The sequence below is a fragment of the Vigna radiata genome, chromosome 5 (assembly GCF_000741045.1).
Source record: "Vigna radiata var. radiata cultivar VC1973A chromosome 5, Vradiata_ver6, whole genome shotgun sequence".
NCBI lineage: Eukaryota > Viridiplantae > Streptophyta > Magnoliopsida > Fabales > Fabaceae > Vigna > Vigna radiata.
The window spans coordinates 27,904,814-27,917,852 of record NC_028355.1 but is presented as its reverse complement, the minus strand read 5'-3'; the positions used below and the strand labels follow the sequence as shown (position 1 = coordinate 27,917,852).

The 13,039-nt window shown below is 32.2% G+C and overlaps 1 protein-coding gene across 1 annotated transcript; it reads left to right on the top strand.

The window, feature by feature from the left end:
* Positions 1-7,087: 7,087 nt before the first annotated feature.
* Positions 7,088-7,705, top strand: LOC106761821 (VQ motif-containing protein 17). Its single transcript, XM_014645389.2, has one exon. The coding sequence runs from the start codon at positions 7,111-7,113 to the stop codon at positions 7,567-7,569; it is 459 nt and encodes a 152-aa protein (XP_014500875.1). The 5' UTR covers positions 7,088-7,110; the 3' UTR covers positions 7,570-7,705.
* The last annotated feature ends 5,334 nt before the right edge of the window (positions 7,706-13,039 follow it).

The window sequence follows — 13,039 nt, the reverse complement described above, 5'->3', positions numbered from 1 at the left end:
ATTCCAGTTGCATTGTTGTTGAATACACAAACATTTCATACTTATATATCACACTCTGTTAGTTCCATTACTTTAAATAAAATCAGTTGTTTCATTGGTGCTTTCATTGCTCTTCATGGCGGAAGCAACACGGTTGAAGGATGTTCAAGCAGAACTAAAAACCCAAGGTAGCGAGATTCAGAGGCTACTGGAGCGATTTGAGTTGCGGGATCGTCAACAACGTGAGTACAATGCACAGAAAGAGGCAGAAAATCAAAATCGATTTGATCAAATACAAGCAACATTAGAACGCTTGTTAATGGAGAAATCTATGCATCAACACCATGAAGAGTCGACGACGAACACATCTCCGAGGCCGTTGAATGCAGCGCTTCCTATGAGGACTTTTTCTCTAGAGTTTCCTCACTTTGATGGCACATCGTCGGTGCTAAGCTGGATTTTCAAGGCAGAGAAATTTTTCAACTATCACAACACACCGGACATGGCTAGGGTGGAAATAGCAGCTATGCATTTTGAAGGTGAAGTGGTACCTTGGTTTCAGATGTTGCAACGTTTGGCAGCTATTAATACTTGGCTTGACTTAACCCGTGCCCTTGAATCACAATTCGGTCCTTCACCTTTTGACTGTCCGATGGCACAATTGTTTAAATTGCAGCAAACAGGTTCTGTTTCAGATTATCATCTACAATTTATGTCCCTGGCAAATAGATCAGTGGGTTTAACTGATGAGGCACTCTTAAATTGTTTCTTGAGCGGATTAAATGTTGATATTAAAAGGGATGTTATGGCTTTATCTCCAATTTCCTTGTTGAGGGCAGTGGCATTGGCAAAGTTGTATGAAGATAAATATTGTCCTACTCCAAAATCATCCTTCACGAAACCAGTGGTCTCTTCGTATGCAACGAAACCTGTATCACAGGCAGTGCAGCAACAGCCGTATCAGAATCAGCGTTTAAATGGGAAAACTCCTCTTCCCCCCTTATTACCTACCCCAAATATTCCTCCATTAAAAAATACCAATGTTAAGAGGATTAGTCCTGCTGAAATGCAATTGAGGAGGGACAAAGGTCTTTGTTATTTTTGTGATGAAAAGTTCACTTTTAATCACAAATGTCTTAATAGACAATACCTTTTCCTACAATTAGAAGAAGAGGAAATTGGTGGGCATGATACTGCAACAGAGAAAGAAGAAATTACAATTCCCAGTGATTCTATGGAAGAACACCACTTATCGTTGAATGCTATGAAAGGTGGAATAAGTGTGGGCACCATTCGATTTTTAGCTTACATTAACCAATTTCCTGTGCAAGTTTTGATTGATGGAGGTAGTTCTGATAACTTTTTGCAACCAAGGATTGCTAAATCTTTAAAACTTCCAATAGAACCTGCTACGTTGTTTCGTGTGATGGTAGGGAATGGGAACTATATGACAGCTGAAGGGAAGATTCAACAGCTTAAGATTCAGGCACAAGGACATTCTTTTGTCTTACCAGTATTTTTGCTGCCTATTTCTGGAGCAGATCTAATTCTTGGTGCTAGTTGGTTGAAAACCATTGGTCCTCACATTGCAGATTATGATACCTTGCAGCTGAAACTCCTTCATGAGGGTAAATTCACTACATTACAAGGTGATAAGGAATTGGTGCCAACTCAAGCTCAATTACATCACATAAGACGGATGGTGCATACAAATGCTATTGTAGAGATTTACAATATGCAGTTGGAGGAAAATTCCCATTCTGGGACATTGTTGGAAGCACAAGCTGATATGGAACCAGAATTAGCCTTATTACTGCATACTTATGAGTCGATTTTTGATACTCCTCATCACTTACCACCTCAAAGATCACATGATCATGCTATTCCTCTACTGGAAGGGTCTAACCCTGTGAAGGTTAAGCCTTATAGGTATCCTCACAGTCAAAAAGAGGAGATTGAGAGGCTGGTAGAAGGAATGCTAAAAGAAGGCATTATACAACATAGCAAAAGTCCTTTTTCTTCTCCTATTATTTTGGTCAAGAAGAAGGATGGCTCATGGAGAGTGTGTACAGATTATAGAGCCCTTAATGCTATAACTATCAAAGATAGTTTTCCTATTCCAACTGTAGATGAATTGATTGATGAACTCTTCGGCTCTTGCTATTTCTCTAAATTGGATCTCAGATCTGGATATCACCAGATATTATTAAAGCCAGAGGATAGGTACAAGACAGCTTTTCGAACCCATCATGGTCATTATGAATGGCTAGTAATGCCATTTGGATTGACTAATGCACCAGCTTCCTTCCAGAGTTTGATGAATAACATTTTTCAAGGGTTATTAAGAAGATGTGTGTTGGTTTTTTTTTATGATATTTTGGTATACAGCTGCACCTGGAAGGATCATTTATACCATTTAGAAGTTGTTCTCAAGATCCTGCAGACCCATAAGTTGTTTGCAAGGTTTTCTAAGTGTTGTTTTGGGGTTACTCAAATTGAATACCTGGGACACACTTTATCAGGTTCTGGAGTAGCTATGGATGATGCAAAACTGGTTGATGTACGCGCTTGGTCCCAGCCTACAAATTTAAAGCAATTGAGGGGTTTCCTAGGTCTCACAGGATATTATAGAAGATTTGTGAAGCACTATGCCAGCATAGCAGCACCATTGACTGATTTACTTAAAAAAGATGCTTTTAAATGGAATGAAAGAGCAGCAACAGCGTTTGAACAGTTGAAAGTTGCAATGACTTCCGCACCAGTATTGGCTCTTCCCAATTTTAAGGAAACTTTTGTGTTAGAAACTGATGCATCTGGAATTGCAGTAGGTGTTGTCCTCAGTCGGAATCAGCATCCAATTGCTTACTTTTCAAAGAAAATGTCTAATAGGATGCAAAAACAATCTGCATATGTTAGAGAGTTGTATGCTATTACAGAAGCCTTGGCCAAATTTCGACATTATCTTCTGGGACATCACTTTATTATTAAGACTGACCAGAAAAGTTTGAAGCAATTATTGGATCAGACCCTTCAAACCCCTGAGCAACAACAGTGGTTGCCAAAATTCTTAGGCTATGATTTTGAGATCCATTATAAAGCTGGGAAAGAAAACATTCCTGCAGATGCTTTATCCAGGAGTTTTTTCATGGCTTGGTCGGAACCTAATTGTGTTTGGCTGCAACAGTTGGTGGACTTAACTCAAAAAGATCCGAAGCTGTCTCAAATTTATTACAATAGTCTTCAGGGTCAATACCCAAATGCTGAATATGCTATCAAGGAGGGTATGCTTTTTTGGAAGGGTCGTATTATGGTGCCTAATGATTCCACCCTTATTACGCAAATACTACAAAAGTTTCATAATTCCAAAATTGGAGGTCATGCCGGGATCACTAAGACCACTAGTAGAATTGGAAATCAATTTCACTGGACCAAAATGCAGCAGGACATTCGACAATATATCAATGAATGTATAGTTTGTCAACAAGCGAAAGTGGATCATGCTCTACCCAAAGGGCTGCTGCAACCGTTGCCTATTCCGCAACAAGTTTGGGAGGATATTGCTATGGATTTCATCACTCATCTTCCAACCGCTAATGGGTACACAACAATCATGGTTGTGGTTGACAGATTGTCAAAATTTGCCTATTTCATTCCCTTAAGATCTGATTTTTCCAGCAAATCAGTAGCAGAAGCCTTTATTACACAAGTGGTTAAGATACATGGCATTCCAAAATCTATAGTATCAGATCGGGACCGAGTTTTTATTAGTTCCTTTTGGCAACAATTGTTTAAATCTCAAGGAACTACATTAGCCATGGGGTCCGCCTATCATCCTCAATCTGATGGCCAAACAGAGAATTTAAACAAGACATTAGAAATGTATTTGAGGTGCTATGTGTATGAGAATCCTAAGTCCTGGATTAATATGCTGCCCTGGGCTCAGTATTGGTATAATACTTCCTTTCATCATAGTTTAGGTATGACTCCTTTTCAAGCAGTGTTTGGCAGACTTCCACCTAAACTTGCTAGATACGAACAGAATTCTAAAGATCCTATTTCTGTGAAAGAAGCCCTGACTGCAAGAGATCAAGTCTTATTACAACTTAAGGCCAATTTATTGAAATCTCATAACTATATGAAACAACAAGCAGATAAAAGAAGGAAAGACATTCAATTGGAGGTGGGTGATCTGGCATTGGTTAAGCTGCAACCATATAGGCAGCAATCATTGGCTTTACGAAAAAATCAAAAATTGGGACTCAAGTTTTTTGGGTCGTTTGAAGTGGTGGAAAAGATAGGAGTTGTTGCTTACCGATTACAATTACCTGACACAGCTAAAATTCATCTTGTGTTTCATATTTCCTTGCTCAAGAAATTCCAAGGCAATCTACCACAACAATATCTTCCTTTACCCCTAACAACATCCGAGTTTGGTCCTACAGTGCAGCCTTGGAACATATTAAGGTGTAGAGTGGTAACAAGGAATCACAAGAAGGTATCACAAGTATTAGTGCAGTGGGATATTTCAGATCCTAAAGAGGCTACTTGGGAGGATGTAGAAGAAGTAAAGCAAGCGTATCCCATGTTCAACCTTGAGGACAAGGTTGTTTTTGATGAGGAGGGTAATGTAACATGNATAAAAGAGAAAGGGCAAAANNGGGAATGCACACCTGAAATGGGTAAAGGGCAAAGGGGTCAAGTGGCAGAGAATGCTGGTAACATGTGGTATGAACTTTTCTCTCTGAATCTTCTCTGTATCGGTGGGTCTTACCCATTCTTCTATTAATTTCTGCTTTTCTTCTATGTCAGGTGGAATACTCCATTCTTCCAGCTCCAGCACTATTATCATTTATCATTCACACTATTATACTAGCCTTATTTCTAATTCCAGTTGCATTGTTGTTGAATACACAAACATTTCATACTTATATATCACACTCTGTTAGTTCCATTACTTTAAATAAAATCAGTTGTTTCATATTAAAATGAGGATTGCATGTATTCATATTCAAACTATCTCTATCTCTTTTATTAAAAAGAATAAACCATATATATGAAAAAGAAAAGAAAACGAGAACACAAATAATGTAAATATATATAGTCAAACTCACTTACTTAATTCAAGTCTATAAACTTAGATAATTTTAGCAGTGATTAGTAAGGATAAACAAACTTCAATGTAAATAACCATTTAATATTATTCTAATACTATTCATTTAAATTTTCATCACCAAACCTCCAACTATATATAAAGTGAAATTAATAACACTTTATTAAGAGAAATAATACCAATTAAAATAGAACAATGAGGTTAGAGATGTCTCAATTGACAGGAAAAAATATAAATTGACTAATATACATGTGTACACAGTATTATGTTTTTTACTACAATAATGTAAAAAGCAATTTTCCGAAATATTAGTCAAGCTTTGAGGAATCCTTAATAAATGTCATCATTTCTTAATTAAAAATTTATTTAAATGTTATTATAACATAATTAAACTTAATGTCTTCAATTCTGAAATATGTTCCATATTTTATTTTGACAAAATTTTGTTTGATTGTTAATTTTTATGAAAGTTCATTTATAGATTTTACAAATCTTATTTTATTTTGGGAAAAGTTTTTTTTTCTTATTATCTAAAGAAAAAAAATTGTTACATTGTGGACAGTATTTCCAGGGATAACATGATCTTGTTTCTATATTAAAATTCGGTATCCAAAGAGTCAAATTGTTACCTTTAATTGTCATTCTACACTCAAGACCAGTTGAAATTTGGTTCTTAAGAAACCAAATTTTGTGTTGGATTTTTAATGTTTTTTGCTGTTCAAATTATTTTATTAAAAAAAATTATTATACTCAAATTTCTTTAAACAAAAAAATCGCATAGAAAAGTTCCAACTTCTATTTTTGTATTTGTTTTGTAAATAAATTTTTTTAATGAATTTTAATATTTTTTCTATTTTAATAAAAATTTCAACTAGAAATTTTGGTATTTTGTTATATTTTTAATTTATATTTTTAATTTTTTTCTAATTAAAAAGTTTTTCTAATTTTTTTTATATTTTTATAACTTTAAATATTCATTTATATATATTTTTTTGTTTTGAATGAAAAAATATATTTTTTTCAAATACAAAAAAATTGTGAGCCTAGTTCAGAAAATAAAATACATGGGAATCTAGTGATAATAATAAAAATGTAAAAGAATATACTATAGAAAAAAAATCATTATTTATTAGCTTTCGAAAAGAAAGCTTAATAATTTAATTAATTCTTTGAAGTTGAAAACACCAACAATATGAAAAAAAATACTTCTTAAAATTAATTTATTAATTGAAGTGTTTTTTATAATTTTTATTACTTTTATAAAAAAAAACACTTTTTCATAAAACAATATAAAAAAATTACTTTTTATATTTTCATATCAAAATATTACTAATACACTAAAAGTCATTAGAACATTACTAATACAGGAAAGTCATTTTGAAACGAATTTGTTTATTGAAGTACCCTCCATAGTTTTTAAAATATATCTTTAACAATTTTTTTTTACAATTTTTTTATCATTGTTTATATAGCAGTTTGTGATTAAAGGGCATAGAATGTATGATGTTTGACCTCATGAATGGACTAGATGCATTTCTCAATGAATATAAAGTATTATTCAATGGTTTGTGGCCATAAATTAGCAAATTAAACTGAATTGATAAAATGATAAAGTATGGGATTTAGTTTAATAATTTCTTTGACAAGTGGAAAAATAAGATTAAATTAAATGTAACCTTTGGACATGTCTCTCATATTTGTTTGTTATAACTGTCATTAATGTCAATGCACAGAAACATTAAATAATGAAGAAGAAAATTACATGTGTGAGTAGGAAGACCCCATTAATGTGTTTCTCACTTTATTATTTTATTGACAATAAATTTGGTTAGATGTTATGTCCAATCTCAGTTGCCAAAAGACAGCTTCAAGTAAACTCTGAGAATCTGCAGCTTGTTTTCTTGCAGGATATACTTCCATTATTTTTTTCTTCTGTAACCATCAGTTTCAATTCACTCTTCTTTCAACCTTCAGAATCAACCAAAAAACACTGCAATTTTCTACAGTGTTACTAAGAAGAGATGACAAAGCTAGAAACTTCTTCTCCAAGCTCAGTATCCTCAAAGCTAAGAATTAACAGAGATTCACGTGCAATATCAAAGGTGAAGTCGGAGATTAGAATAGTTCATGTGTTTGCTCCTGAAATAATTGAAATTGATGCTGCTAATTTCAGAGAGTTAGTTCAAAGACTCACAGGAAAGCCAGAAGAAGGGAGAGAAGGAAGCAAGTCCAAAACTGCACCAACCAAAGATGCCATGGATTCGGACCCGAAGGAGGCCTTGATCATTCAAGATGAAGCAGAGTTTCTGAGTATGCAAAATGGGGTAAAGGTGAAAGATGAACATGAAGAGGAAGAAGGTCAATATGGTCTATGGAGACCAAAGATAAACGAGAAGTTCAGTGGTTTCCTTGATGGGTTCTCAGAATTTGATTGTTTGCTGAAAGACTTAAGCACTGCGCCTGAAGTGAATCAAAGTTAGAGACAGGTTTTAATGTATTGTTGTTTGTGTATCTTGTTGATTTGTGAATACTTGTCATGAAAATGAGTCGCTGAAGAACTGATGTTTCATAATTGTCGATTGAGTATTGACAATTTACCTTGTTTCTGATATTTTGATATAGTGCATGTGTGTTGATGTATTAATTTTATTTAGTTCTATTGATGTTCAAGGGTTAATATTCATTAACATTAGTTGCTACAAAACTTTGTTTTGTGTATATTAGTTGTCTTATTGCACCTCTTTCAGCTTGTAGGTCTTTCACATACCAATTTGCACAAACAATTTTTCCTGGTTCAGCTTTTTTTTTCTAGAATGTTGTTTTTGATGTATTAATTCAAGTGTTTTTTTTTTTTCTGTTTATATACATTTTGTTTCTTTGGGTTTTGTTGTGGACTCTGTAAATAAGAGTCATTAACTCTTTTTGTATACAAGCATGAAAATAAACATTGAGATTTTTTTCATCACCTCCGATAAGTTTCCTTGATCTCTTTTCTCATCTCTTGTTTTCTCTTTCAAACCAACAAGTGGTATCCAAAGCAAATTCGATTCAAGATCTGTGTCGTGAGAAATGGCAAATGAAGGTGGAAATTTTCTGAGCAATCTATCAATCCTTGATGAGAAAAATTATAACCATTGGATTATAAAAATGGAAGTTATCCTTAGTTATCAAGAGTTGCTGGAGATCGTAAAAGACAATGCACAAAAGAAGGACGAAGTCGCAAATAGGAAAAGGATTGCAAGGCTTGTTGCCTTCTTCATCAATGTGTGGATATAGTGAACTTTAAGAAAATTTCCAAAACAAGAACAACAAAGGAGGCTTAGGATATATTGCAAAAGGCACACAAAGGTGCAGAGAAAACCAAGAAAGTGAAGTTACAGTCTCTTAGGAGGCAGTATGAGTTATTATTTATCTCTAATTTTAAAACAGTTGCAAAATATCTGCAGTTAGTGGTAAACTCAATGAGAGTGTGTGAGGAGATTGTAACTGATTAGAACATAGTGGAGAAAGTATTGTGCACATTGTCCCTAAGATTCAACTACATCGTGGTAGCGATAAAGGAGTCCAAAGATTTAGAAAAATGACAATGGAAAAGTTGTAAGGCTCTTTAGAGGCACATGAGTTGAAACTGTTGTTGTGAAATGCTGGGAAGGTTGGTGAGGAAAATGTCTTGCAAGCGCAAGTAACAAAGAAAGAGAGTTCTTTTCGGGAAAATGGAAAACAATTAAAGGTAGGCGATTCAATAAAGATTTGAAACAAGAACAAAATGCAGGAGATTGGTTAAACTTGACAAAGTTTGACAGGGGAGGTTTTAGCAAAGGAAAAGGAGGAAAGAGGAATCAAGATCGAAGGAATATACAGTGTTACAATTGTGATGAGCGGGGACACTATACAGCTAATTATTGGCATGGAAAAGGCAAGCTCAGAAGAGAAAATGAGATTGAAGCTCATGTGGCTCAAGACAAGTTAGATGAAGAGTTTGTAGTGTTGATGGTCACAATGAGTGAAAAAAGGGTTTGTTTATGAGAATTGGTTCCTTGATACTAGATGTTTAAATCATATGACTAAACACAAGACTTGGATATCAAATCTTGATACAAGCAAAACCAACAAGATCATGCTTGCAGATGACAATACAATGGAGGTTGCTAGAGTTGGTAATATTGTAACCACGAAACAAAGTGATGAGGTTCTTGTAATTGAGAATGTATTGTATGTTCCCGGAATGAAATGCAATTTGTTGAGCGTTGGTCAGTCAGTAGAAAAAGGTTTTTTAGTAACCATGGGAGAAGACATACTGAAAGTGTATGACTCAAAGAAAAGGTTGGTGTTGAAATCACCACTATCAAGAAACATAACATTTCAAACAAGAATGCATCTAATGGAGAATTAGTGTCTCACTACAACAACTGTAGAAAAGATCAATTGGCTATGGCATAAGAGGTTGGGTCACTTGAACTTTTACAGTTCGAAAAGGCTAGTTGCTAATGAAATGGTAATTGGGCTGCCTGAAATATTTGTTCCAATTGTGTGAAGAGTGCTTGCTAGGTAAACAACCTAGAAATGCATTCAAATCACATATGCACATGAGAGCAAAGGAAGTGATACATGTGGTGTCTCATATGTATATGGACCTTTTGAGGAGTTACCTTTGGAACAAAATAGATATTTGTGACTTTTGTAGATGAGTATATTCGTATGGTATGACTAGATTTGATAAAAGATAAAGGTGATGTGTTTTTAGTCTTTAAGAAGTTTAAGCTAATGGCTGAAAAACAAAGTGGGAAGGCACACAAAATACTCAAAACAGATGAAGATAGAGAGTATATATCAAGAGATTTCAAAAAATATTGCATCAAGAATGGAATTTGGCATGAAATAACCGCACCATATACTCCACAACGCAATGGTCTTGTTAAAAGAAGAAACATGATTACACTTGACATGGTAAGGAATATGCTAAAATAAAAAAATTTACCACACTCATTTTGGGGAGAAGCAATGTCCATTGTAGTGTATGTACTAAATAAGTGCCCAACCAAGAAGTTGGAAGACAAAGTTCCAAAAGAAGTATGGTCTGAAAGAAAACTAGTGGTAAATCATTTGAAAATTTTTGGTTTAGTTGGCTACAAACATGTACCAACTATGAAGAGAATTAAGCTACAAGATAAAAGTGAGGCCATGATATTTGTTGGGTATCATTCCACTAGAGCTTATAGATTATACAATCCTATAACAAAAGAAATTTGTATAAGCAGAGATGTTGTGATGAATGAGGTTGAAATATGGGACTGGTCAGGTAAAGAAAATGGTTCAAAACAGAATGTCTAAATAACATGCAAAGGTGAGGAAGAGAGACTAGATGGTAAGTCTAATAGGAATAGACAAACTGGTGATGGGGTTCAGCCTACATAGCACAAGCACGGAGAACAACAAGACAGAGAACTATGCCAAGGTCATTGGTGGATTTCAAAGTGTTTCCAGATAATGTAGTAACTAATGATGGTGATTTGGTGCACTTTTCTTTATTAAAAGAGACTGAACTTGCTAATCATGAAAGGACATTGAAGCATGATTTGTGGAGAGTTGCAATGTTAGAAGAAATGAGAGGTATTAAGAAAAGCCAAACTTGGGTACTAACTAAATTACCTTTGAATAAAAAACTCATTGATGTTAAATGGGTGTGATACGCTATCATTGAAGCTATCAAATTAATACTACTTTACAAGGCAACTTTAGTATTGTCAAGTTAGTAGTCAAGTAAGTAGATAAAATTAGAGTAACCCTGAGTCGTTTCTCAACGAACATGGAATTGCTTTTCAATATTTGATTCTTATGAAGACTCAGAAAAAATGTTAGTGAATGTATGCAATGCTTAAAAATTAGAATGAAAATTTATCCTAATGAATTTGATATTTGAAGAATGTCGTGAGTTTAAGTGAAGAAGAAATGAGAAACTTTGAAACAGTTATAATGAAATAAGCTAATTCCACTTCTTTTCCAAGATAGATTCATCATCGATTATTTACATATCATTGTTCAATTGATTATTGTTTGAGTTCAAATTAATTAAAGTATATTTTCATTTAACTTCAGAGTGATCATACAACTAACCAAAGTAGATTCTCAATTAAATGCAAGATTTTTCTAGATTATTCGCAATGAATTTAACCAAAATACATTCTGAATCAAATCCTATTGTGTTTAATCATGTCTGTTATTAAATCTCCTAACCAGATTAAAAGTTAATTAATCAAAATAAATACTCAATTAATTATAGTTGAAATTTTTACCACCAATTAAAGTAAATTCGTAATTAATAGCAAAAACATGATTAATCATATGAGAATGGGATACCACTAACACGTTGGCTTTTGTAGATTTTATTTATTTAAGATAATATAAATTATTACCTCTGAAAACAAACGTGAATATTATTTATTTAAGATAATATAAATTATTTCTTTTCTTTCTTCCCAAATATGATAATATTATTGACTTTTGTTGATTAAAAGTCAATGATAAGATAAAGAGATAGTAGTGATTGGTAAAAGTCAGTTCATGCAAATTTAACTCAAGTTATCATTTCAGAAATTTAAATGAAACCAATTGAAATGTGGGTAAGAATAAAAAATTGTTGATCCATGGAACATCAATCTAAATTATCTGAATATTATATAATCGAATAAAACTGTGAACTAAATTAAAATATCATTTAAACTTATTTATAAGTAATTACTAAATTAATTTATTAATTAATTAGTTAATTTATTTTTGAATCCATAATTGATTCAGTATAATAAATATTAACATAATTTATTTTTAGTATTAAAAGGAAAAGAAATATAAATTTTAACAAAGAAAATTAATTTACTTAGATTTGTTTGAATTTTATTAATGATTGAGGTAATTAAATGTGTTTAGTTTTTAATAATCGTAGATGTGTGTTTATTAAGAGAAAAATTAACATTAATATATAATTAGTCTTGAATGAAGTATTTAACGTTTTATTTTTACTTTATAAAATTTGAATCTTTAGTATTTATTTAAGATTAATTGTATATTAACATTAATTTTCTTTTAATAAATATATAACGTGATATTCAGTAAAAATCAAATGCAAATGTGTGTTCAGATATATTAATAATGAATGAAGTTTAAACAAAATTATTAAAATTAAAATTGTTGTATTAAAGTGCAGTTATTTATTTATTTATTATTATTCTACTAGAGAGATGGAAAATGTCAATACTTGTTTTTACGGAACTAACTGTTTATCCTTTATTTTTAATTTACAAACATAGAAATCATAATTATGAATTCACATATTTATAATTAAAAGAAAGAAGAACACGCTTCAATTTGATAGTTCCAAGTAGAACTCGAGTAAAATATCTATGAATTTTGGAACCAAGATTAACACATGAATTTATTTAACTTTCAATCTTTACATATCAAATTCTCTAATCAAATTCAGCACTGGCATTCATTTTCGCCTTTTCACTTTCATTGTATTTTTACTTCAAACGTCATAAATAATGTTATTGAGTATAAATATCATTATATCAATTATAATGATACTTTAATACACATGAAATTTTTATATTCAATCGAGTCTATTTTTTATTACTTTTTACTTTTTACTTTTAAATAAAATACAAAAAAAATTAACTTTTTTAGTGATTATTTTATTTTTAAATTATGTATCAAATAAATATAAAAATATTTCATAGAATGATACTCCAATTAACAAGGTTACTCTTGCTTTGGAATTTTGATTTCAACAACACACCTTCACCAACTTCTTCCATTCTATCACCCTAAAAGCAAAAATATTTACATAAAACAACGAAAGTTGAAATTAAAATGGATAACCTTCAAGATTCATTTTAACAATATCATATTTATGTTTGGATTTAAAACATAAGGATAGACTCAATTTATAAGAGG